Source organism: Amblyomma mixtum, chromosome 6 (genome assembly GCF_055824585.1).
Source record: "Amblyomma mixtum isolate Tamu chromosome 6, ASM5582458v1, whole genome shotgun sequence".
Classification (NCBI taxonomy): domain Eukaryota; kingdom Metazoa; phylum Arthropoda; class Arachnida; order Ixodida; family Ixodidae; genus Amblyomma; species Amblyomma mixtum.
In genome coordinates, this window is record NC_143017.1 from 152,648,963 (window position 1) to 152,675,848 (window position 26,886).

The 26,886-nt window shown below is 53.1% G+C and overlaps 1 protein-coding gene across 2 annotated transcripts in view; it reads right to left on the reverse strand.

The window, feature by feature from the left end:
• The window catches only part of bbx (bobby sox), a 240,771-nt gene that overhangs the window by 158,892 nt on the left and 54,993 nt on the right, over positions 1-26,886 (reverse strand). For both annotated transcript variants that reach the window (XM_089549693.1, XM_089549694.1), the window contains one exon: positions 4,052-4,099. In XM_089549693.1, coding sequence (XP_089405819.1) covers positions 4,052-4,099 — 48 coding nt within the window. Of the gene's footprint in view, positions 1-4,051; positions 4,100-26,886 lie in introns of those variants that run through there.

The following is a 26,886-nucleotide window of genomic DNA, read 5'->3' on the forward strand; positions in this document are numbered from 1 at the left end:
GCATTATTCTGAGGGCACATGTCAAGCTGCTGAACCTGCCTGACAGCACTGCACATACGCCTGACGCTAAGCCAAAAGTTACGGACGGCATTTGCTTGCGTGCTTTGAATGGGAGAAAACTCTTTCGTCGTCAGCTCTGCTGCGAGGTCCATTAATGATTCCCTCTTTTCTAATCACACGCCTGCTCATACAGCACACGGCCGTAAGGAAACGCATACACCACGTTTAACTTTATTCGCCAAATAGCAACGCGGTTTTGCGGCCTACGGGTTGGGTGCTCGCCTCCCCAATCCGAAGGTCCTAGGTTCAATTACCCGCACCTTAGGCCGACCTGTCCACCTCTTCCTCTCATTAAAATTCCTTTCTCTCTCTTTCTCTCTCCTTACGAAGAAATTTAATTTTCTTTGCTGTACACGCAACTGTCTCATTGTATACAGCTGACGTCGTGCGAGGGCACGGTGACGTCACTGAGGAATTTCGTGCCATGAACGGCGACCGATGCCGGGTTTTGTGCTAATTGGACATATAGTACTTTCGCATTAATAACCATGAACTCCTCAATCTGTATATGATAGCGCAATAAATTGACAGGCCGTTCTCTGCTCGTACAGCTCAAATCGCGCGGAGTCCGCAAGCTGTCTTCCCCGCGTACAGCCACACAGTGCCGCCGGTCCACGACCCTTTTTAAAAAGAAATTGTGCTTCGCTGTTCTTTGCAGCGTGCGGAATGAGAGCGGATCGATGCGCGCCATTTGCATACGAAACGCGGACAAAATTACCGCCCGCGCCGTCCATTACGGCGGCCCCAAAAGCTTTCTCGCGAGCTTTTTTTTTCTGAACACATACTTCGCGTGCTCGACTGATGGGCGACTTCATTTAAAGGTTTCAGTCGCGAGTGAGACAGTTCCGCCGGGACGACGCCCACGAGAGTTACATAGCAGAGTAGGCGGCCAGAAACAGCAGCTGCCAAGCGGGTGGCTTCCGAAAGCTTCGGCGGGAGCTGCATTAGCGTACACGCACAACTGCAGTTGCGGATTTCGTGCTGCGCGCGAGCATTAGGCACCGAGTGCGACATAACACAGGGGTCGCACGCAGAGAGCACACGCGCCACCGCTTGTGTCGACTGAAATCGAAGTCATCGAGAGAGGGAGACGAATGGGCGCTTTTTAAGAGCGGCTTCATCGGCAGAGCGCCGGGATGAATCAGGCCAAGGCTGGCCAACGCACGTCAGCTGAACGACGTCCCTGCGATCTCTATAATATCGAGCAGCAGGTGCCCATCAGCTGCGCCAATGAGAAACCGGTCGATCCAAGCCGTAGACAGTGTTAGCGAATCGTGCGGGGCTCTCAGGCGTCACTGCGACAGGGTGGTGCAATTTTTGCGGCACTAACCGCGGCAGCCAGCCAGTTTTGTTTTTGTCTGAAGGTACCAGCAGTGTCACATAGTCGCCTAACCATCTCGAGCGGGGCAATTAGGTTCGCTCAGGTACAGTGTCATCTGCTAGTGATCTCCAGCCAGTCATGTGACATACAATCAGCAGCCACCTTATCGCGGCGAGTTTCCTAACCCCGTCCCTACAGCCCATTCTCGACCAACTAATATCTGCATAATGTACTGCATGTGCTTTTATTCTTTCATTTTTATCCCAGTTCATGCATTTAATTATGTCGAGGCAAACAGCTCGCTTTAGTTCCTTAATCAGTCCTGCCTACGAGTTGCACGCATTGTTTTAGAACTAATCACTCCCGCGCGATGTCCGCACTTTAATTACGGCCCAAAACCCACACACAACAGAGATCGGTCACGGGTACGTCGGACAGGATATGGGAATACTGGAGCGCACTTGAAGAAAATACGCATCTATTTAATTTCTTCGCGAGGCGGCGGGTCGGATGAAACACTGGCTAACACTTGAACTCACTCCTAGGTCGGAAAAGATACCTCACTGAGAGCAGCAACCAACTGTCACCAAACCTAACAATTTGTTGAGAGAACCCCGCAGCGTACAACAGCCGCTTGCTTCCCCAGCTTGCTCTAGCACGAATCCCGGGCCTTCACACCGCGGCCGGGGCCGCGGTGGCCATTCTCCCCGCTGCAGTGTCGTCCTTCCTTCCTTCCTCTCGCCGGTGCGCACAGCTGCAGTGCAGCACTACAAGAGCAGCAGCAGCAGCAGCGGCGGCGGCGATGACGCGTGCTCGCCCCGGTGCCTGGGCACACGCAGCGGTCGACAACCCCGGCCTAGGAGAGCGGTCCTCGCCAAGCGCCGAGGGAGAGGGGGCAGCCACGCACTGCAGCAGCCATCAAGCGAGGGGGAGGACGAGGAGGAGGGGCGCAGCGGTGCACAACAGCAGCGGCGGCGGCGGCCAGTGTCGTCACACGAGCGCCGCCGCCGCGCCAGCAGGGCCCGGGGCCGGGACTCTGCACGCGCCTGCCGCGCTAATGGGGCGAGCCCTCTCGCCTCCCCGATCGAAAAAAAAATCCTGGGGGATTCCGGGAGCCGCGCAGTGCCCCGACGAGCGAGCAGTGCACCCCGTCCTATCGGCAGGCAGCAGCAGCGCGCCTCTCTCGCTAGGCGTTGCAGAGAAGGGGGCAGGCACCGGTTCGCCACCCAAGCAGGGTTCTACAACAGGAGGCCAGAACACGACTCGAGAAACAGTCGAGTCCCGCTGGTGTCCTTTCTTATCCCCAACAAAAGGCCGCCATCGTCAGTGGTCAGTTAGAATTTTTAGGGAAAAAAAGCGTTCACGACTAACGGCTAATGGCAGTGACGTAGAGGCGCCGCGAAACCCAGCCTACACAGCGCTACCGAAGCGCGCTACTGAAGGACTGTGAGAAAGCTAACGTCGATATTTTTTTTTTTTTTAGTTCTGGAATGAGGACTGTTCCACTAGCCCGATCACAGCACTGGCTCCGGAGAGCTCAAACTCCGCAAGCCGAAGGCCCATACCTCTCCCTTTAAACTCCGCCGCGATGGTACGTGCGCTGAAGATACGACTATATAGTACCCTTACATCTTTGATCACTTTGCACGTGCCAGTACTTCCGAGCCGCGGAGCGCTCAACTTGAGCGAGAACTTACAACAGCCGCGTGTTTCATCGCAGATCAAACAAGGTAGCGTGTCACTGTTCCACCGCCTCCCAGACCGATCTCGACCGACGCCAAAGTCTTGCAGGAACAGAGAAACAAGAGTTCCTGCAAAACACGCGTCAACAGCTGCAAGCGCCGCGAAGAGTCGAGAGTACTCGCGCCGATCTGACCTTGGACGTCCTTCAGACAAGGACGCCTTTCCAAACCGCGCCACAGCGCGCCGTTACTCCGCTCCAGAGCCGCCTCGCAGCGTGAGCAACAAACACCACGACCGGGTCGGCGCATACTGTGACGCACGCGACTCGGGGCGCGCGCCAGTGATACACATAGGGCGAAAGAAAAGAAAAAAAAAATAAACGGCCACCAACCATCCCCTTCCCCCAAGACCCTCGGTCGGCCAGCGGCGCACAGCACAACAGCGCGGCGCCGGCCACCATTTATAATGGCGGTGGCGACAACGCGACGATGGCGCGCGCGGCACAGCCGCCGTGGGGATGGGTGGGCCTTGCGCAAACGGACGAACCCCGGGCCGACGACCGGGCAGGACGGACGGCCCCCGCAGTTTGCGCGCACGCTCGCAGAACAGCGCTAATGTCGTTGCACGAAAACAAAAACAACAAAAAAAGCATAGAGATGGAGAGCGAGAACACAGAGGACGTAATAGCATACTGCGGATCCAAGCAGGCAGGCCCCAAGGGCGCTAAACAACGCCTGCGCTACCTCCCTGGCACATTACTGCGCTTCGCTTCTCGCTATATACGTTTTTTTTCTGTGAATCTGACTGCGTGAATGCAAGACAGATGGACGAACGTTGTGCGTGTCAACAGCAGTGTTGCGAGCACTGCGTTCCCGAGGAACCGCTGCAGAGGGAAGCCACGACCACTGCGCTTTGTATCTAGCGGCCGTGCCACGACACTCTCGCGCGCTGCAAAGGAAGAAGAGAAAGAGCAGAGGATTCACTCACTGTTGTTGACGACGGTGTCGCTGCGGGCAATCTGGTTTCGCAGCGGTTCTGTTGGGGGCAGAACAAAAGAGGAGGAAAAACGATATTGAGACCTCGCTCCGAACGACAAAAAGGTATACGCTTTTTTTTTTTTTTCATTATCCTTTTTTTTTTTTTTTAATTCTGGAGAGGCGTCCTGCGAGCGAGTTCGTTGAACGGGTGCCTCGGCTTGCAGCCCGATGCCTGTGAAAACTGAAACCGCAAAGACTGGTCTTTCAAAGAGGGAGGGGCCATGCGGGGCGCATGACCCCTCTCAGGGCGCTCGACCATTTAGGTTTGTGCTTCCAAGTAATAGCACACAGTATATAGGTAAGGATCGGTTAAACGAGGAAACCATATACCAGGTGCCTCAGGAAAGACGAAGTAATTTTTAAAAATAGGCGTTTCGAGTTAAAGATATGGCTTTTGTGGCATGGTATGGCCAGTGCTGGCGCACAACGGAAAACCGGTGAATCGTCTTAAGTAGTAAGCTGGTTAACTAATTTCTGATAATGAACTTTAACTATCACAGTTAGGCAACCGGATGCAATGAGAGGTGTAGCCGGCCGTAGTTAATAGCGATCCATATCAGTTTTTCGAATGTAGAAACCGCGATTATCCTCGGCGCTGTGGAACAATAAATTATGGCTACATCGTGCCCAAACACATGCGTTATCGAAAAGCATGCAGGCAAAGCAACCTCCCCAGGGCACGCAACCAGTCGAAACAGCCAAATTTTGTCGAGCCACAGCGCCAAGGGTAATCGCGTTTCCAAAATTAAAAAAAAAAAATTATATGGTTATCTAGGCGCCTAACTCTAATAGTGAAAAAGGTTATAATTAAAAATTAGTTAACCAGCTTGTTAGGACGATTCACCGGTTTTCTGGTGTCCGCCAACACTGGTGATATTACTGTGCAGCAAAAGCCATATTTTTACCGAAAAAAGTATATTCTCTCAAATTACTTCCAGTCTACCCTGCCCATTTTTATAACGCTACAAATTTCTCGGGTCTGTTCTCATGAAAGCGCACGGCTCCGGATTTCAGTACAGCACCAACTACCAAAGGAACGTCTTCCCAGAATGGCCTCGGCACAATGAGCTGTGGTCTCAAAAGCTTCGTCGCTGGGATTGCTGCCGAAAGAAGCGAAGCGGACGGCCGTTGAACTCTGCGCTCGACGGCCACCGCTAACTCTTAAAAGAAAAAGAAAAAAAAAAAAGAAGGGAGTACGTGCAGCTCTTGCTGTATTTTGCTACTATTTTTTTACTAAACATCTGATACCCTCTTCAAGGTAGTAAGCGTGGACCCTTCCTAACTTTTTGCTACCTATGGTAGCTATAGCTTGTACCATGGTCAGTAACCATTCCCTCAATCCAAAATAAATTTGTACACGATAACTAAAGCAGACTATTGTGTGAATTAAAATGGTGTTGATTACACATTTATGCCGCGTCATGCGGTCAGGCGGACTAACGTGTTTCTAAAATCGCAATTTCATAATTAAGGCTGGTATCTTAGTTCCACGGGTGAGAGCCACTGGAGAGATTTAGCATACCGGAGACGTACAGTCGGGGATAAGACTGTTGGACCACGCGCTTCTTAAACGAAGCCGTTAGCTGTAATAATAGACGGCGGATGGAGACCACACTTGCGGAGGTGGAAGTCTTAATCCTGTTCTTCCACCTCTACAAGTGTGGTGGTCAGCCAGCGGCTGATAACAGAGCTACCGGCTTCGCTGACGGAACACACGGCCCAGAGACTTTTGTCCCCGACTGTACTAGCAGAGACGTGTATCGGTCTTACGTACGGGGGCGGCGCATGCGCCGTGGCAAGAGCGTGGCCGGGCAAGACCACTGCGCGCCATGCGTACGTAAAACCGATATGCGCCTTCGCTAGTCCGTCTCCAGTATGCTAAATCTCTCTCCTAGCCAGTAAATGAGCGCCAGATTGACGGAGTATAGTATAAAAGGAACAGAGGTTTAGCCGTGGTGGTTTGATCTTACAAATCTACTCCACCTTGGGGGATTCCCCTAAACTTTTGACCACACTGTTCCCACTTCGAGTTTTTGATCAATTCGCTCTCGCCCTAGCATAAGCTTGCCGTCCCGGTTAGCTCAATTGGTAGAGCGACTGCTCCGGTGAAGCGGTGGTCCCGGGTTCGAACCCCGGACCAGGACGAATTTTTCTTTAACTGCGAAGTTTCTGAGAAAGCTGTATAGCTTTCCTTTGTAGCCGTTTGGCTGCGCTTGGGTGGATGTCAATGAGTAATTACTCCCTTATTAGATTTAGCCGTGCAACGGGCACTGCACGAGTCGCACCTGTCTAACTCATTCTGGTTCGGTTTATTGGTTTATTGTGGTTTAACTTCCCGAAGCAACTCAGGCTATGAGGGACGCCGTAGTGAAGGGCTCCGGAAATTTAGACCACCTGGGTCTTTAACGTGCACTGACATCGCACAGTACACGGGCCTCTAGAATTTCGCCACCGCGGTGGGTGAACTCATTCTGATATGTGCTTTCCTTGCATTCTGAACCTTTGTGTGCGCCCGGTAGAGTTGTTTGATGCCGTTGCCTAGCAGGATTTGTACATGTATTTCCTAACATGTCTAAGGCAAAGTGTGATCTTTAGCACTCCCTGACAGCTCTCACTGGTATTGGGAACTGCTCGCATTGAACATATAGCATTTTATTTTCCCAATGTATACACAAATATAACAAGCCAACCTAAAACACTATTCTAAAACCTAGCAACATATGAGACAACGGTTTCTGCTCATTTACTACCAATCCGTTCGTGAGTGCAGTGATATTCCCTGGCTCCTAAGGTAGCAACTTTCACTAGCTCCACTTTTACTACCTCCAGATACTAAGCAGGCAGTGGTACGTGAGACAAGTATCTGGTCGGTAGTTGGTGAATTTTATGACCTTTGTCTCAATTTCATTTTCAGTTTCGGTCGACTCGTTCGCAAGAAGGTGAACTGAACGGTGCTGAGTCTATCAAGCACCGCCTAGAGCAGCAGTCACGTGACAGATGGCTGACAAAACCCTGAGGTGAGGGTCGAAACCGAAAGCCGCCCGTTTCAACCCATTACACCGTGGTCTCCGATGGTGTGTGTGTGTGGAGGGGGGGGGGGGGGGCACGTTTTCTATCTCCTCGCCACGCTAACGCTACCGGCGGGGTCTGGATTCGGCAGAGGTCTACACGCTATTTCGTAAGGTAAAAGCCACAAACTTTCGAAGCTACTGTACAATTTTTCGGGCGAAAGAACGAGGTTCCGTGGAGGGCAGCGCATTAGTCTAGAATATAATTGCAGCTGATTCAAACTTATCCGGAGCTCTCGGCTACGGCACATCTTTCTCTCTTCGTTCGTTCACTCCCTTCTTCGTCGCCTCCCTCACGGCGCCGTTGAGGTGTCCACCGAGAAGTGGGATTGTTGGGCGCATTCGCACCTGCGAGTCGCGGACGTCGCGCAACCGATTTCGGTCAATTCGTTACAGTTCGAGAGCACTAGGAAAGCGGGAAAGGCGCGTAAGGACGGCCAGAGTCAGTCGTACCTTTTCCTGCCTCAAAACCAATCAGAGAGAGAGAGGGGGGGGGGGGGGGGGGGGTTATTGACAAGAAAGGCAGAGAGGAAAAAAAAAAATCAGTGCGAACAACAAACAGCCCATGAAGAGCCTCCAAAAGGAGAATCTGTACAACATAGCCATATACAGTTCCATAAACAAAATAACTATCAATATACGACCCATCCGAGAAATTCCAGCTATATCACAATGAGAAAAAGAACCATATAAGGCGCCCGCAACAGCTCCGAACAGCGAGACGGCAGAAACCCGAAAACGAAAACCCCAATCTCGAGGCTCGACAGCCATCTCTCTCGGCCGGTCATTTTAAAACAGCTTCCGCGCGAAATCATTAACCGCGAAAGGACGCGCCGAAAGGCCGTCGGGGTGCACAGCTTCTACGGTCGCAGCGCTGGCGCCAGACCCACACACGTACTACAACGCAGACTGCGACTCCCATTGAATCTCCGACCTCCTCGCCATCCACGTCTGCTCTCTCTCTTGTCTCCACGGGAAGGACAGCGCTCGTGAACGTAGTAAGAGCGCACACATGCGTGTGCACAAGCACGGATGCGGCCAAGGAGCGGAACACTTGTCGCACTGGCGCGAAGATTCTCATTAATCTCCATTTGTTGGCGCGAGGAAAGTACAAGGAGAGGGGATCACGTACAACAATGGCGGCAAGCCTCCTCGCCCGCAGCCAGGGTGCGCCAGACGGAGGCGGTGACCAAGTGCCTCCCTTTGACGACGACCGGCGGCAAACTTAATTACGCCGCAGCTGTCCCCTTGTGGAAAGCACGGAACCCGCCTCAGCACGCAACAATATTGCGACAAAAGGAAGGAAGGATCGAATAGGCGTGGAGAACGAGGTCAGCACTGTTGCTGGCTTTCACAGCTGCATTTTTGCCCACACTGCATACAACTACCAGAGATACGCTACTGCGACACGCATGCGCAACTGGGTCCGGATTAAAAGACACAGATATACCGGCTGCAACGTCAACGCTGCTTCATTCGCATGGGGAGGAGAAGCTCACCCTCTCCATTTCTTTTTTCATGGCAAATACGAGAGGTGCGCGCAAAGGTGGCGACCACTTTTAGCTTGCCCTCCATGGCAGTCTTCCGGAAAGCACAGAATCCGGAAGATAGGCGCGCGACGTCAAGCCCGGCGTGCTGTACTGACTTCCAAGTACGGACCGTCCGGACAACAGCGGTCCATTCCAACGCCCTGCCTAAGGCACCCGTACCTTACGATGCGCGTCTACATACACACAGAATATATAGTCCACGCTGACAAGCACGTGAATAGGAACCTCATGACCTGGACACATCGACGCAGCACCACGCAACCAAGCGGCGCCGCAGCCTTCCAACCTCCTCGGCCCCAGCTTCTCCCACGCCACCCGCGCGCCTCGGCATTCCTCCGCGCGACGGAGATGCGCAAACTCATTGCGGCTGCCGACGCGCAGGAATTGTGCCACATGGCCTCAGCACACCCGGTTCCCATCTTTCTTTCCTTGATACGTAAGGATTTCTTAGCTTACAAACTTCACCAATCGACATTTCGGGCGCAGACGTAAGGCACTTCACGCGAGGAAACCATGTGACATCCGGAGAGCAACGCCAGGCAACAGTCAGCCGCTGCGCGACAGGGCCTTCGAGGTAGAAGTGGAGTGCGGCGCACCAGCTGTGCCGTCATCCGGCTCAGTTCACACATTATGTGAGCGCAGCACTATTAAGATGGCCCCACGCCGAATGAAACCACTATTAAAGGGATAGTGGGGAGAGCTCTATTAATATTTTTTTTAAAAGCGAAATCCTATAGTTCGGCATTTCATGGCTTTGTTGCCACTTGGCCGGCAGCGAAAGGTGCATTTATTTCAAAGAAATTTGGATTCGAAGTTGAAAAAGTTTTTCCCGCCGCTCTGATTCAAACTTGGGATTCTCTTATGACGACACAGGACTAAGTGACGTGAAACATGACGTGCACATGACGTAACACAGACTGTGATTTCTCGCGGCCAGCAGTGCGGCCTAGCAGCAGCCGAAAAGAAAGCTACCGCCGGCCGCACGTTGAAGGCATCTATCGGCTATTGCGGCCGTCGCTACCGTCGCTTCGTTTACGTTTGCACCGGCGTTTTGCCAGCGTCACGATGGATACCGTTCTCGAAGTCGTCAACGAAGTTCTCGCAAATAGACACCTTTAGCCCGCCTACCGCCGGTGAGCAGGCGCTGATTGGTCCCGATGCTCCGGCGCGCGCGTAGCTGCCGGGTACGTGGCGCCACCTGGCGACGTCAAGGAGATTTGCGCATGCACTGGCTGCGCCTCAGTGACTCGTGGCTTCTCGTGTCCTAGTGTTGCTAGAACCATTGGTTCTAGCAACCATTGGTTCTAGCAACACTGTTTTGTCCTATGACGTCATCACGCTTGTACTTGCGAGTTTGGCTTGTGACGGCGATACCTGTATTTTGGTTCTTGCTCTTTTCTACGTTACAAGAGCTTTGTTGTCAGTATGAGTGGCGTTTTTGTAATCAGGAGCTGGTATTCTGTCGATACAAGCCAACTTCAATTTCTCCTGTGTCCCTTTAAGGCCCCTCCCCAAGAGCTGCCTCGAGGGAGGCAGTGGAGCAAAACACTGTAGCAATGAGCTCACGCAGCACCCTGACCGCTTAGCCAGCTTGGAAGGATGCGAAGTATGGAGGAGACGACGTAAGAAACAAACCAAAAACGCAAATAAAAAAATAATAAAAGTAACGAAAAGAGAAACACCACACCCACACCACGAGGCCAGTTCATACCTGGATCACGTAAAAAAAAATGTAAAAATAAAAATAAAAGGACGCGTACGCTACAGCGCTCAAAAACGCATTGCCTCAACCCAGTAGCACAGCGCGCGCACGGGTCAGCACGTACAACAGCGCAATGCACTCGCAGCAAAAAGCGCGGGAAACGCTGACGAGGATGGCATCGAAAGCGAACCGCGCCGTACATATACGCCGGCGGGGTCTTTGGCCGCGGAGCTCGTCATTTCGCAATTATAATTGGATGCCCTCAAGATGGGGAGACCGGAGGGGAAGAGAGGGAGGAGGAGGACTAGGCGCCGCGATTATATTCGCGGAAACATCTCGTTTCCGTCTTGTTTGTGCGTTTCTGACCCCGAGATTTCCCTCCAGCCTCGAGCAAATCGATGCACGAAGGACGACAACGAACGAGGTTGCCACACGCAACCTTTGCACAAAATAAAAGGGGAAAAAAAGTGACTAATGTCGCTGCCGTCAAAGAATGGCCTGGGGGCAACGCGCCATCGATTTCATTCCGTACCGTACGGTGGAGTTGTGCAAACATTCAGTTGCGCAACGTAGCTGCGGCTTCCACGCGCACTGTACGTGTAACGAATGAAGGTTGATAAGGCAGACACAAAAAAGGAGAAAGAAATAAACGCAGAAGCAATTAAAAGCAAAGCACACAGGGAACGCTACACGAAGCGCACCCCTCCTAGGATGAGCCGGGACGCCCACCGACTTCAAGAACGTAATCATACATTCCGAATTCAATTACGATGCAGGCCGTGCCGTTAACGTGCGGTAGCTATACATAGTGCTTACACAAACGAACAAACAACCTCCGCCTCGTGAAGATAGCCTTTTTTTTTTCTTAATATTCTGGTACACCTGATGGGGTGGAGGGGGATGGAGAAGACATTTACAACGGAGTCACCTGAAAACTGCGTTTATACTGCAACGAGCGATAAACCCGCGTTCAAGAGCTGCTCCGCCGCAAAAAGAAAAAAAAAACGTTATCGATTTTCTGAGACGTAAAGCCAGGACCGTATATTTACAGAACGCCACTTTCGCAAATAAATTAAATATATTATGCGAAGCATACTAGCCGCACAACCGAGCTTTTCCTTGCTGCGCCGCGCGCGGCCGCGTAGCTACCACTTGACCCATCGTTTATAGAAGCTTTATAAACGGTGACTTGACCTACATCGGCGCACCACGTGATATGACGTCACAAGAGCTGGGAAAGCTGGGGCTCAACTCGTGCGCTCGCTTGCGGACGCGCAGCCTCCACCGGCGGCCTAACTCCCGCTCCTTCCGCTAGGGGCGCTGACGTCACAACAGCTGTGAAAGCTGGGGCACAACTCGTGCGCTCGCTTGCGGACGCGCAGCCTCCGCCGGCGGTATGCTTCGCATCCTAGGCTTAACCATAAGCTAAGCCAGGCCATTTTTTTCATCCATTACGCACTGATCGACATTTAATGGTGCAATAAATGTATTACGCACTGATTGTCATATAATGGTGCAATAAATATAATTCACACTCTCCATTTGAACGCATGCGGGGCTCAGGGCAAAGACGGCAGTGAATCTATGTTTTTTTTTTTTTTAAGCTGATACTGACTCAGATAAACTTTTGAATGCGAGTGCATGTCGGGGAGAGGGAACGCCCCCGCCCTCCAATTCAACACCCGTGCCACATGGGCGAATTTAATACCAATAAGTGCTTGCTGCCCCATATTTGAATGGCAAATCGCACAGTGATACACGCGAAAATTTATTTATTTACTGCTACTTTCAGCCCAAATACGGCCTGGAGAGGAGTGGTTATATACTAACATCTTAGAAGAACTAAAGGAAAAAAGAAAAAAAAAACTGCAAAACAGTGGGAACAACAAACAGTGCGAAAATACAACAATAGGAGCGGTTTCGCACAGCATAGCACCCATCCTTACTGCCATTCGCAACGTACTCAGTTCGCCAAAACACGTTCCCCCGAGAAATGCGTACTCTATAGGCCCCATTCCACGAGCAGGAAAGCACGCACATTTGTTAGTATACCAACTCCCTTGAGTAGCAAATGGTTTACAGGTAACTTCCAGTTAAATGAGGCCCCTCTCCACTTCATTTTCGATGCGAATGGCGCCATTTTACCCGACACTTCTGACAGACTCCGCTTGTGCACTGAGACTGGCTGACACTGCTTTTTCAATCTGTCAAATAAGAACAGGGGCATTTTGTGCAAAATAACTTTTACACCTCGACAACTCTGCAGAGATTTCGCGGCCATTAGCGCTGTTTATCATCAAGTAAAATTTTTGACTGGCTTGCAGGAATCATCGTCGTCGCGACGTACATTAAATCTGGACGTGCGGCAACAACTCCGAAAATAATGATGTTAACAAACTTGAGGCATTTCTGGTGCGCTTGTTGCGCGGGTATCAGATCTATTACAACGAAGTTTACCCTCGAATTGAAGAAGCGTAGCTTGCTGGGCCAGTTGGCGTCCTTTTCGCTGGTTTTCTATTTACCCTCGAAGCGTATGAAAACGGTTTCGCGGCGCTCAAAACTAAATAAGGAGCGAGTGAATGAGTCAGCGTAGCTACGGTGCGACGGCTACGGTGCGACGCTAGCTATGCGCCGCTACTGCGCACGCGCAAGTGGCGAGCGCGGCGGCGGCACCTCTGAGTCACCCGCGCAGCGACGGCGCGCCAGCTGTGCGCCGTGTGACGTCACTGCTCCTCGCGCATGCGCAGTATGGCCTTTCCTCGGCTCTGCGAAATGGCTCGGCGACTAGCTGTTGCTTTTGCAACAAAACTTTATTGTCGCAAAGGGGAGAGGAGGGAGTAAGTCAGTGGTGAACCGCCCTCAGCCCGAGCCTCGCGGACAGCCTATTTTCGCGTGCTTGCCGGGATAGCCTCGTGCATACGCGCGCGCATGCGCGCACGCCGACGCTCCAGCGCGCACCAGGTCACGCCCACCCAATAGAATATAGTTACAATATATAATTACGCCGAGCAGCGAGCCAATTGCGGTTCTCGTTCCTCTAACAGGCGGGCTCGGAAGCGACCTTCACTGCCCGCGTACACACGCCACCATGGTTGCGTGCAAAGTACACATCACCCGCCGTACAGAAGAGGCACACCGGGCATATACACACACAGGCCGGAGAAGGACCGGGGTGGGGAGGGGGTAGGCAGCGAATATAAATATGGCGTGCAACCCGTTCGTTATTGAGGCTCACTCGCGCGAGCTGAAAGAAAAGGGAGGGAACAAAATGAGAAAGAGAACGTTCGGCCGGCCCAGTTGCACGCGCAGCGCTCTGAACCGGCCGGACGTCCGCCCCGCGCTTACGCTACGTAAGCTCGCTCTCTCTAATGGAGAGTCCGGCCGGTGTAACGGGCTAGAACGGAACGCCGCCGAAAAAAAAAAGAAAGAAAGCAAACGCAGCGGGAAGGAGTACTCAAAGGACCAGTCGGCAACTTTCCGCCGGGGTGCGGTTATAGCGCGCGCGTGTACCTGGTGACCCGCTTCGATACCCCGCCATTTTGATTCGTCGCCACATATGTTTAACCTTGCTCTCGCTGTTCGGATAGATGTGCCAGTTGGCGGGCCGCTGCAACGCAGTCTTGAATATTCGCCGCGCTAACAACGCTGCCATATATTAAGCCCGGCTCAAAGCAAAGACTTAAAAAAAATGGATCAGGTGGGGATGGAGGAACCAGTTGTAAGTTTTCCCAGGAAACGTCGTCACAAATGGAAGCCACGCAGCAGAGGCCCTCGCTAGGTTTAACGGGTGCATAAAATTGCGCGAAGTCGTCCCGGAGACGGGCTCCCTCAAACCCGACGACCGCGAACAGTTCGGCGCCCTACGACGCGGAAGGTGTCGGAACCGCGCAGAAACCCTGTTTACGTGACTGCGACAGTGGGGCATCGCATTTCCTAGCGTACCTCGCGGAGCCGATACGCTACTGTTAACATGTACCGCATCCAGTTTAGCGGAACGGTGACCTCCTCCACCCATTGCACGCGGCGAAATGGGTCCAGCCGGCCATCATCTTGAGCGCAGACTGCTTTGTTATCTGGCACAAGGAGGAGGAAGGGCACCTCCAAACCTTTTTTGAAGTCGACTTGCCTTTCTTGACATACCCCTGCCTGGCACATTGATGCGACGCGCTTTCCTAACATATCGACGTTTACATGAATGCGATGCGCTAGACAGTTGGCGAGATGCGGTGCGCCAGCTGTCGCATTTATGTAAACACGGCTACATCCCCAAATGCATAGGAAATATGCGCTCTCGCGCTCCCACGCGCACTTTGCAGCAGCCCAGACCAGCGAGGCTCTCCGCTCGCTAGCCGCGTTTACATGAATACGACAGTGACGCATCGTATTTCCTGGCGTACCTTGCGGAGCCGATGCGCGACTGCTTAAATGTTCCACATCATCTAGCTGGACAGTGGCGCCACGCCCAGTGCACGCGGCGGACGGAGCCTGCCGCTTCCAACTTGAGCGCAGACTGCTTTTTAATCCGGTTAAGGGTGCATCATGTAACAGGCGCTGGTGTCACCAACGCAGGGAGAGGAGGGGTACCACCAAACCCGTTTCCATTCACCGCGGAAGTCGACTTGGCTATCTCGATCTACACCTGCATGGCGGATTAGTACGACCCGCTCTCCTGACGCGCGATACGCGAGAAAATTGATACGATGCGCTGCTGTCACGCTGATGTAAACGCGGCTGCTGACAAGGCGCGCAGCCATTATTAGCCTCGGGAGCCACACATCCTCACTTTCTCATTCTTTTTTCTATTTTAACCTCCCCACTGCACTTCCCCCGAGCAGCTGAGGAGGAGCACGACAACGCTCAGGGGTCGGGGCGCGGGTTCAACAGCCGGATTTTCGCCGAACAAGATTTCCCCCCCGCTAATCAGCGGCGCCGGTCGTTCGGACCAATGAGCTCTCCGCCGAGCCCCCGGAGATCGACCTTCGGCTGCCTCCGCTGTGAAGGACCGGACCCCCCGTGTTAGCCGCTGTTTCCAACGAGATACGGAAGAAGAAAAAAAAAAGGCGTTTCGTGCTCTCAGTCAGACCAGCACTGCTCTTTACTGCACACACACACACACATGCAAAAAAAAACAAAAAAAAACCCGAAGCGCTCGCTTGACTGCACCTACAGTAGCCACTACTGGTTTCCAGGACGACACGGCAGCCGGGCAAGCCTACACGTGCAGTAGCTGACGTAGCACCGAGAAGCCCCGTGTCCCTTCGACGGACGAACGCGACGCCCTGCTCGGCCACACGCACCGTAGGCTGGATGACGAACAGGCTCAAGCGGAGAGAGCGCTCTTTTTCACCGGGCTCCAGGCGTCGTTAGCCTCTGTAAAAATGGCCCATACGCACAGCGGAAGTGGGCCAGGGCTTCCGAGTTATTCGGCACATATGCGCCGCTTACGTGAACAAGACAAAATGCGGGTCGAGCTGATTATTCAAGAGAGAGAGCGACTTTTGACAGGGTAAGCTGTGGCTAGCTCTCTACTCTCCGCCTCGATGTTTTTTTCACTTGCCCTCAAAAAATGCACTCGACTTCTCCATCAGCTGGACGCCCCACTCCAGCTGTTCTGTGCATTGAGTTGTGCGCGCGCGTGTGTACTGTGCTCAACCAGACCATCACGCGCGTGCGACCTGTACATATGTTACATTGTTAATATGTAAATAGACTTATTACAGTGCACCTCTCCACGTGTCTTTTCTAACTGTCCCCTCACTCCTTTCATTTCACTCCTACGCACTGCCTGCTATCCTTTATTTCCGTTGCCCCAGCTCAGATGCTTCCAGCAGCGATTGCAGATGCCGGGGCAATCAAAAACCTTTTCCCTTCCACTTATTATGTCATTAAATCCACTTACTACTACTCGACTTCTGTCGAGTTCATGTAAATGACGTACGAGATATGCCGGTTTCGTGCCTACTCTGCATCGCTATCCACCCTCCCTCTCTCTCGGACAGGTCCGCTGTGCGAAATGCCAAGAGGGGCAACAAGGGAAACTGATCCCGACGCTAACGAAAAGTCGAGGCCATCCCGCCGTGAGCAGCCAGAGAAGTGAACAAGGCGTCGAACGCGACGCCTATCGGAGCTAACCCCGGAATCGGCCAACAAGCCACATGCTCTCCAGCCACCGGAAAAGCGGTTCAGTGGTCCCCTGCGAGCGCCCACCATTTGCCCCGGGAAAAACCAGCGACGAATAGGACACTTTTTTCCGCCCGATCTTTTTTTTTTCCCGGGTGTGGGTGTCGCAGCGAACGTGACCGCCTCCCGCCCGATTCTCCGCGGCCAACTTACGAACGGGTGAAAAATCGCGAACAGGGGCGTCACCGCAATCGCAGTGGGAACAGCGACCAGGACGACGAAACAGCAGCAGCAGCAGCCGCCGCGCTGTGTGTGCGAGCCATTAGCGCGCGAGCGCGGACAACAGGCGTCGGGCGAAAGATGGCCGACCGGTTTTCGCTCTCGACAGCGCCGGCGTGTTGCCCTGATGGATGGGGAGGAAGGAGACCGACGTCGCTTCCTCAGGTGTGTGTGTGTGTGTGCGCGCGTGCATGCGTGCGCGCTGTTCGGAGGCTGATTAACGCCGCCCGTTGGGCCCCCGTGACGAGGACGCCGCGGGGCGCCGACTCGCGGTCCGAGGAGGTCTGTCAGTGGCGCCAAGACAAAACGCGGTCAACAGGAAGGAAGGGTGCAGGGGAAAGGGAGAGAGAGAAAGGGGCAAAGAAGGTTTGGCGCGCGCATGCGGGACGCGGACACTGACCGCACACGTCGTCCTCTGCGCTGCCGCGACGCCAGAGAAGAAAGGGAAAGGGGGCGATGCCATTAACGAAAAGCAGGTCCCATACATTAGCACACGACGCACGTTAGCTGGCCCTCCCCCAACCCTGCCGTTTCTCAGTTCTCCACTCTTTTCTAGCGTTGCTGGCACAACTAACACACGACGGTAGGCAAAAACAGGATAGCATCACACGGCTTTTTCGTTCATCATTTGTTCCTTTTCTTCACAGTCGCACCTTCCCTTCATTTCTTTTTTTGCCGACCTGGTTAAGCGCTCGCATACGCCGTGTCGGCGGCGCAGCGTCGGCGAAATGCAAGTGCAAAAAGTCCCCCCCCCCCCCCCCCCCCACTCTTCATAACAGCTACAACTTCGCTTCCCCAATATTGCAAGGAGGCCGAGCTCGGAAAAGTGCCCCTCGAAACAACACGAATGTGGACTGGCCTAATGGATTACGCTACATGCCCCGCTTGTTCCAGAAACTCGTCCGCCACAATCCTCGCGCTCATTTAATTTCTGTTTCGCGCTTATTGGGGCTGCACTGCTTCTTGTTTAACGCTGCCCGGACTAGCTACAAAGAGGTTATTTTGAAGGACAGCGGATAAAATGGTAAACTCCGCCGAGCCCAATTAGCGTCATTAAAGGACGCGACGAGACGGCTCCCCACGCCCGAGAACAAAGGGACGAAATAGAATATGCCGCCGGCCCAGCTGACGCCACGCAGCAGCGCAAGGACGCCGGCGCGCCGCAGTATTGTCCCGGAGCAAGCGCCCCAATCCGGGCCGATTATGCACGGGCCGCTTAGTCGACGCCGTCGTCCGCCGGCATCCTGCTTAGCGCGTCAGCGCCCGCTCGTCCAGGACGGCCGTCGATAGGGGGCTTCCACGACACCGCAGGTCGACTCGTCCACGTGATGTCTCGGGAAAAAGACTTGTGGCAGTATTGAGCCCTAAAAACCTCGCTATAACCAAGTCGAATTAATGTGCCCGGCGATTACTTCGTTATAGCCCGTGTTGGCAGAGCTTCCAAGGGAAATCGTCATTCATTAGTTATATCCATTATTTCGTTATAACGAGGTTCGACTCGCGAGGGGCAGTGGAACCTCGACAATTCTGCAGATAGGAGACGGCAGCGGCAGCTCCTCGCGGTTACAGGGGCAAGGGTTCGTCCTGCAGTTGTTCCCAGCGCCCCTGTGGGGGCCCCGATGGGTGCACTGTCAAATGAGAAAACTACCTTGAAAGTTCTTGTTTACGTGCACGTCCAGCTATTACGCCCATCTAGAGACAGCAGCGCCACCGCATCTTTATTACGTCACACATCGTTGTCCGTTCGCATTACGCAATGAAGCGCGTCGTCGCTCGTAGTCAGAATCCCTCGGACATACCGTGATTCCATTTCAAACAAGGTTTTATATTTTTTTTTTGTCATCATTATTTCCTGAACGTAAAAGTCGCCACCGCTGCTAACCAGAACACGTGTTAAGTGACGCCGCGCAATACAACGGTGCTCACTCCCTAAGGTGTACGGCATAGGCTATCGCACCCGCACCGTCTGACCCTTTCCACTTGAAGACACACATGGAAGCAAGGAAGGCGTTGCAAAGCATGCCACCGCAACGATGCTGAAGCGGTTTCGTTCAAGGCTCGTTTTTCTTCTTTCACTTATCCGCTTTCCCGGGCTCCACCTAATGGCGTCCGGGCCCCTCCTTATGACAAGTACAACTGCTCACGCTCCGTTTGCCTCTCTACTATGCGTATTTTTCTTTCTTTTTTCTTTCTTTTTTTTTTCAGCGGCGCTGACCCGTTCTCGGGCACAGGCGGCGCGCGAGCGCGGCTGGCCGGGTACGCCTTCCGTTTTCCGGATCGGCACTGGCACGTGAAAAGAAAAAGCAGAAGGGGGAAAAAAGATCATTGAAAAAAAAAAAGGGGGGGGGGGGGGGGGGGGGGAGTTTCAATACGGCCAGCAAACAAACGTGCAAAGCGAAAACAGTCGAAGCCTAAAGGGGCAGAGGAAGCGAAAAGAAAACTGCTCGGCTTCACTTGCTCGCTAACGCGCGCGCGGCGATCTAAGTGTGGAGGGAGTAGACAAATGAAATAGTTTGCTGGCTGCCTATTCCCCCCCCCCATCACCTCCCCCTCTCTATCCCACCTCCAGCTGTATTCGTTCTCACGTCGTGTGGGTTCTATCGCTTGCCTGCCTGTTGCGACACACAATTCCCACCTATTAATCATGTCGTAAATTGGAAGTACGCTTGCGTTCAGACCCGCCTGGTAAAGCGATGACAAAACCGTTGGAGAAAGAAAAAAAAAAACTGGTTCGCATTACGTCCTCACGTAAAACAAACACCAAACACAAAGAAATTTCCCATTTTCTTGTGCTTGATTGTTTCCTTTATCGTCCAGCCTGCACTTTTATCTCTGCAGGTCAGTTCTGCGCGGACGTCCTGGGAAAAAAATGGAGGGGCTACTTAAGCTCAGCCTTAAGGGTACGACGCGATAACGTTAATAGGTTAATGGCGATATATGTGGAATTCACCATTCTCTACTTTGCATTCGTAGATCCCTGGGAGCCCTCGTACCACTCCCGGCGAAATTATGCAGCGGTTAAGCGGTGCTCCACTGCCCTGCGATGGCAGCTGCTGCCACCGGAAGAGCTTGTGCGACCCGGGTTGCTCTTGTCGAACAACCTCTAGCGAAGAATCATTAACTGCCACCTGCCACGGTGGTCAGTTTGCTCACAATCCGGTGGGCAGGTTGTGATGACGCCACAAGGTCACGTGACCTAGGAAGCCCACCTAGGTTTTGCTTCTCCGGCAATAAAGGCCCGTTCACACTTGCCAAAAAATCCGGCGAGCGACGCGGAAAGCGGCGCGGCGAGGGCGATCGGGCTGGACCCATTTCCGCCGCGCGGCGAACAACATGGCGGCGCTCTTCGAAGCCGGACCCGTCGCTTCGGATTGAATTCTCGTTGTTGCTGCCTTTTTCAGTGCGTTCACTGGCCAGAAATTCGGCACAGGTCTTTCGCTTCGTCTCATCTCGCCTCTACGAAGACGTATAAGTGATAAACTTGCTTTATTTTTTTTATTCAGAGAGACGACTCTGCCGCTTCTAGGCTTAACAGCAGAGTCGGTTCTTTGAGAGTAATGGTTCCCGCCCTGACAACCAGATGGCGCCACTATAGGTAAAGTCTATTTTGGCGTCTGTGCTAGCATACGCTGCACTAAAAGTGAGAATGCGCCTGCGTTTAACGTACGTAAGCATGCATACGCTTATGGTACGCATACAGCGTTAATTTATGCTCTTTTCTCACTATATCTGTGTATGCCGCTATCAGCGAAGCGGTGTGGAAAGGCGAGAAACAGCAGCGGCGCGGCGGATCCGCCTCGCTCGCGCGTGAACAAGTGAGAACAGGTCCTTGTTTTTGCGGCGAGCGAATCCGCTTCGCTCGCCGGATTTTTGGGCAAGTGTGAACGGGCCTTAATTGTTCACTCAAAACGGCGACAACGACGACGCTGGATTTTTCTTCAGAACGGGAGCCTCAACTCTATCGCGTTGAAAGAACACTTGGAAGTTTACCTCTACGACGACAGTTTCGATGGCCTCGCGCGATCTGGCTGAGACGACCCACGCGAAACAGTGTACTTAGCGCAAAGGCATAGACTCTCCTTGAATGCGCCCCCTTGGCATTGTATATTCAGTTTGAAAGGATTAGTTATCGCCGTTATCCACTTGGTTATCGTCGTTATCCACGCTATCGTCATACTCCCCGTGCCATTAATCGATGGGGATTGTCAAGCACGGAACAGCACTCGCGCAGCTGCATGGTTTGCTAGGCATCCTTGATGATTTGTTTGTTTGTTTTTGAGAGAAAAGCTCCACTTCTCGCATGCAAAGCGGGGTGAAATTACGCTTGGGTATGACCTCTAACTGGAGGCTCGCCGGAGGTATGGCTATGACGTCATAAAAGGTAACTTGCCGCATCTGTTGCCGTCGTTTACAATTCGCAGCTGTTACCGTCGCGACACAGGCGTCAGAAGAGCATTCACATGACTCGGCGAGCGTTACAGCAACAGCTAGCCAACGGCAACACCACCAGCGACAGAGGCTGGTGGCGTCCCCCTGCTTCTACTGAAGACGAAGCTCGAACAGGTCAGTCCTTAGTATCACGTAAAGGCCCCAGAACGCCTGCAGCCCAGGAGCCACGCTCCGTGTGGTGTCGCCAGAGCGACCGCTCTCGAAAAGCACCGAAACTTCGGAGATGGTCTTCCAGAAAAGTGACGCTACCTACGGGCGAGCTGTCAAGGGAGAAGCACCGGGGCCTTCTTTGCCAGCTTGAACAGAGTTCGAAACATTCCGGAAAGGCGTACTTTAGCACAGCACGGACAATGCTATTCGTGCGGAGAACGAAGCCATGGCTTCATGCTGCATGTTTTCACGTTTTCATCTTTTATACTGCAGCCTAGAACACAGCGGTGCCCTCGTTCACAACGTCGCGCGCTGCGTACACACACACACACATACATACGCCCGCACCTATCATTTTCGCGCACGCCGGTGGAGTCGCGAAACGCTCCCGTGACGACGACGCCGCTCGGCCGCTTCCAGCGTCGGCGGGCGGCCAAGGGAGGGAGCCCCGGGGGGTCGTTCACCTTTCTGCGGGGCCGGCCCACCAGCTTCTGCAAACTGCGCACGAATGCCGCAGTTTGTAGAGCGCCCCCTGCTTCCGAGTGCCCCTCGGAAGACGGCAGAATGACGAGAACAAAAAAACACGAAAAGTATATGCATCAGACGCCCAAGATGCTGATACGGCATAACTAGAACAGCGTTACTACAGTGAGCACCATCACCACAACGCATCATCGTCACGAGCAGTGAGAAATAATGCGGCTGAAGCGCTCCAGGGAAGCCGAGAACCTACGTAGCCGGTACACAAGGCCGATACGAATGTACCACCAAATACCAACCGGTACGAGCGAAAGGCTCACAAAAGCACAAAAGCGCACGCGGGACGAAGTAACGCAACGGCTGTACCCAATACCCGCATTTCACAATCGCGTCTACTCTAAGGAGCTGGGCCACGTTAACACAGATAGTGCACTCAGTGACAGTGTCCACTTTCATGCTTACATGGGCCTGAGCCCACCTTGTCAACTGACTCTCTTAATGGCTGCCAGAACTTTCGACAGCTGAAGGCGCCTTCGCCGAAAATGACCTGCGAGAATAATTGTGGCAGAGCGCCAGGCGTCCGACGCTGTCATAACTATCGTGAACTGTCGGTTTGACCGCTAAGCCTACTCGCTAAACCTAACCGGGTATCGTATGGAGGATCGCTGCAAGCAAAATTTCGTGCGGCGTGCATACCTCTCGTAGAGGTTTAGCGACATGGCTCGAGACAGCATGACCTGCGAGTAAAGGTATGGCTCGGCAGAGCTGCGACTTTCTGCCGCCCCCCTGCTACGCTCCATCCAGTCCGTTACACCGTCGATTATCTACCCATCGCATTACACGCTCTGCCTGGGCCCATTTCTTTTGATTTCAACTAGGATGTCATTACTCACTACCGTTAATTAGTACAGTTTAGTGGTTAGTGCAAATGGAGAGTTCGAAACCACATGTGGACAAGATGACGCCATATCAGTTTTTCAAGCCAAGAAAAAGTGGTCCTCCAAAACTCGGCAGCGCGATCAAATCTGTAGCTGTTTTTTTTCCTCGCACAAAACCGAAACTGAGCGCAAGAGAAACTGGGCCCGGTAGAAACGCAATGTCCGCTGACAGAGTGTGTACTGCGCAGCTTTCACAGACGGTGTCGCCGCCACGCGGCGATCGCTCGAAGCGTCGAGCCGGTAATCAACGCTGTCTGTTGACTGCGGGAATTGAGAGCTCGCGGCTTTCGCGCTGTTTGCCGCGTTTTGTGCTTCTTTTTTCTTTGGTCTAGCACCTGTAATAATGTGTATAAATGAGCAAAACGACATACAACAGCAACCGTATATATGTGCTCGGTGCCTCGGTGCACCGATCGTGCTGTGAGGAACAAGATAAGCTTTCACGCGTTTCCTTCGGACCGGCGTAGGCGACGAAGCTTCGAATCGGGAAACGCGTCACTGAAGCAATGACAGTGTGCAGTGAACATTTCGCGCCGGATGACATCTTCGGGAGCACAATAGGTAACCGTGGTTTTTTGAGGCCTTTCTAACGGAAACCGTGCTTCAGGAACGACGTACAGAGTCGATCGTACTTGTGCAGAGCGCTCGAGCGTGTTGCTACGGGGCAAATAAACTCAAATTTTATTGAAGATACTTCGCTAAGAACTGTAAGGCATGGCGAAGATAGTTATGAAGTGCATTCTTTTGTCCGTGGGTTCAAATATCACAGTAACTCAGCGTCTGCTTCGGAATTTCACTTTATTTCCTCCGCAAGACACATCTCGAGTGCTCTATAGAAGTGTGATCTACTCTGTACTACGAACGTCACTAGCGTGCTAGCTGCAACGTATCGTTTGAATACGTTTTAAGATCTGCTTGAGCCTACTCTTATGTTTATTTTTGGCGCGTTCTGAAAGCGCCTCAGCAATGACGAGCACTGTGCATAACACAGGTTCATGTACTGAACTCTAGTATTGAAAACGGAGTAGCGTTTTTTTTTTGTTGTTGGCGGCCTTTGTGCTGTCTTAGACGTCACGGTTAATTCTATAATTTTTATGCATATCTGAAAAAAAAAAACTGACGTGCGGCGGCAAAGACGTTTGGCGCTGTCACATGGAGCGCGATCCTAGAATGTTACGCGAGCAGAAATGTGTGGTCTTCCGGCCTAATTAATGAATTCGCGTATTTCCATTGCTCGGACAAAGAGTATGCTATTGATACACCTTCTGTTAACAGGCACATGGACTCCATCCAAAAGGCGCCTCAAGAAGACGGCCGTTCCTTCTAAGCGCCTGCCCGTCCGCAGTCGTGACCTTCAGAATGAAGGTGTTAAGCAAGACCCAGAGATAACGAGTACAAAAATGGGAAAGCCATCTGTACATGACGCACTTCACACCAAATACGACGGCTGCCTGTCTCTGCTGCTGTACGCACGTGTCAACAAGGGGAATGGCGAGCGTCGGCGGTGCAACACGGCACATCAGAACCCCTTCGTCGAATGTGTGGTGTACTCCATTCCCCTTTCATGTGGCAAGGTTTACGTCCGCCAGACGGGTCGTTGCCTGAATGAGCGGCTGAAAGAACATCGGTACAGGACATTCGAGACAGGCAATCTGGCGCTGCACCGGCGGAAATGCATCATCAAAGACCGAACTACAGGGAAAGAAGAGCTGTGCACTCTGGACCAGATCAGATAGTGCGGGAGATCAGGAAGGCTGCAAGATAATTGTGTCAGCGCGCCTTCAATCGCATTGTCAGATGCGGAGTTGCTCTTCTTGAAGAAGTGACAAGCAAATATATTTTATTTTTTGTTGTTGTTTGTAATCTGTATTTAAGCACATTTTTCACCCATTAAACGTCAGTTGGAAGTCAGCGCGTGTGTGTCCCCGTTCTTCGTCGCGTGTCTTGCTTTTTTGCGCTGTTATTTATATGTTATGGATCACCAGCTAGCCCGCACTCTTACCCTTATGACAAGTGCAGTCGTTGCCAAAATGTACGCAGACCGCAGTGCTAGCTTGCCGTTTCTCAACGGCTGCACACAACATGTTCACAGTCGTCCACAGGTCGGAGTCCTTGAAATTCAAGCAATCTCGTCTCGATTTCGAACGTCATTTCTACTTCGCTAATGCACGTTGCCTTTCAAAGGAGATCGACGGCGCGCAGAACGAGCTCAGCGACACGTGTTGCGACAGTACAGCGGCGCTATCCTAAAAAAAAAAAAAAACACTTCTACGCAGATCAGCGCACAGCACGTCGCCGAATTCCAATGCACCGCACGTGGACCCACTCTCGAGCTATAGGCTGCTCGGCGGGCGAAACTAAAAGCGCGGGCGACACGGAACAGCAAGAAGCCGCTGGTTTTAGTCGGGTGAGCGGAGACAAAGAAAGCGCGGCAGTCATTTCGAAAGGCCAAAGGTTGCGAGCTGGTTACGGAACCCACTGGTTATAGAGAGTCATGACAAGGCGGGCGGCGCCCGAATAGCCTCGGGCCCCGACACCGCAGCCAATCACCGCCGTCTTTCGCAAGGCACGGCGACGACGCCGGGGCTGTTTTGTCGGCGCGTGCTGAGCAAGCTGCTCGCTTTGGTACCCGGGGTCTGCTGCGATCCTCCTCCTCATTTTCCTCCACACTCTGCAGCTGCGGAAAGAAGAGCCGAGCAGTGGCTCGGCCCCCTGCAGCACTCGACGACGAGCAGGCAGACGCCAGTGGTCGTTCTGAGGAAACCAGCTTAGTATGGTCGCGACGTGCTCGAGCGTTCGTTTTGCAAACACGCGGCGCGGCGGAGACTGCGGATGCAGCGGGGCGCAAACACAATTGCCGTTCGACGGCGCATATTGCGAAGCATCGGGTCCCACGTGCGGAAAAGACCGAAGAGAAACGGGCTCCGGTCGGATCGCGAAGGCCTTGGAGTCGGCGTCGCTGTTCTCCGATGTGCGAACTTTTAATCGCCGCAATATTCAGCGATCCAACAACACTCCGAGGCGCGTCTGCAGGGCTTGGCGTTCCACGGATCAAGATGGCGGGCGTACACGGTGCCCACACGCTGCCACTATTTTTATTATACTAGCCCTGTCAAAATCATGATGCGACGACAAAATTACCGCTGTACCTAGTTAGCTGGTTTGCGGACGTAGTCACGTGAAGAGAGAGAGACGTTGGCTCGGGCAGCACTGCCGGCTGAGTAATAAACTAGGTGTTTCTCAAAACGTTCCGAAATTTCTCGTCCTGAGCCATGCGTCCATTGCGAGATGCTGAACGTCGCGTCCACGCGTATGGGTGCGTCATCAACGGCGAACTTGAGAAGCTGCAAGGCACAAAAAGGAAAAGCGGGTGCGAACCATTTGAGCACTGGCAGCTAAAGGGTTGCACAGCCATGCATTCCACGCCAAGCAGTCCCGGGTATCCGTGTGGCCCCCGTGGCGTCTGTCCAGTCGTAAAAGCTACGAAGTGGAACCTGCATTTAGCAAAGCACTCAAGGTGCACCTGTGAGAGGCGGCTGTAAATAACGTCAGCGAGATAGAACTGCACAGCCCAAAAGCAGAACGCAACTCCAGGCGTGGTACAGTGGCCATGCAACGACAACCGCGCGGGCAACAAGTGAAGACGGCAACGCCCGAGGACGACAATGAGCGCCTATACATACCAGAATAAAAGAAAAGCTAGACGAGAAACCTGACGCCGCGCAGACGGCAACAACGGCCTGATGACTCATTCTTCGCCTCTCCACCACCGAAGCGGAGCAGGCACGCTCATTTTTTGTTTTCCTCCGCGTCCCGTTATCCCGAACGCTAGAGGGAGCGGAGGGCGGAGAAAGGGAGTGTCAAACGCCGACCCACACCACCTCTTCCTTGTTCCGTTTTTTCTTTTTCTTTTTTTGCTAGCCTCCGTTGTGGGGCCGTCGCGGGAAGGCGAACGGGGCCGCGACGACAGCGAATTCTAAGGCCACATTCTCACAGCCGGTTTTTCCCTTGCTCCGTCGTCTCCGTCACGCCGGGAGCCGACGGAGGGG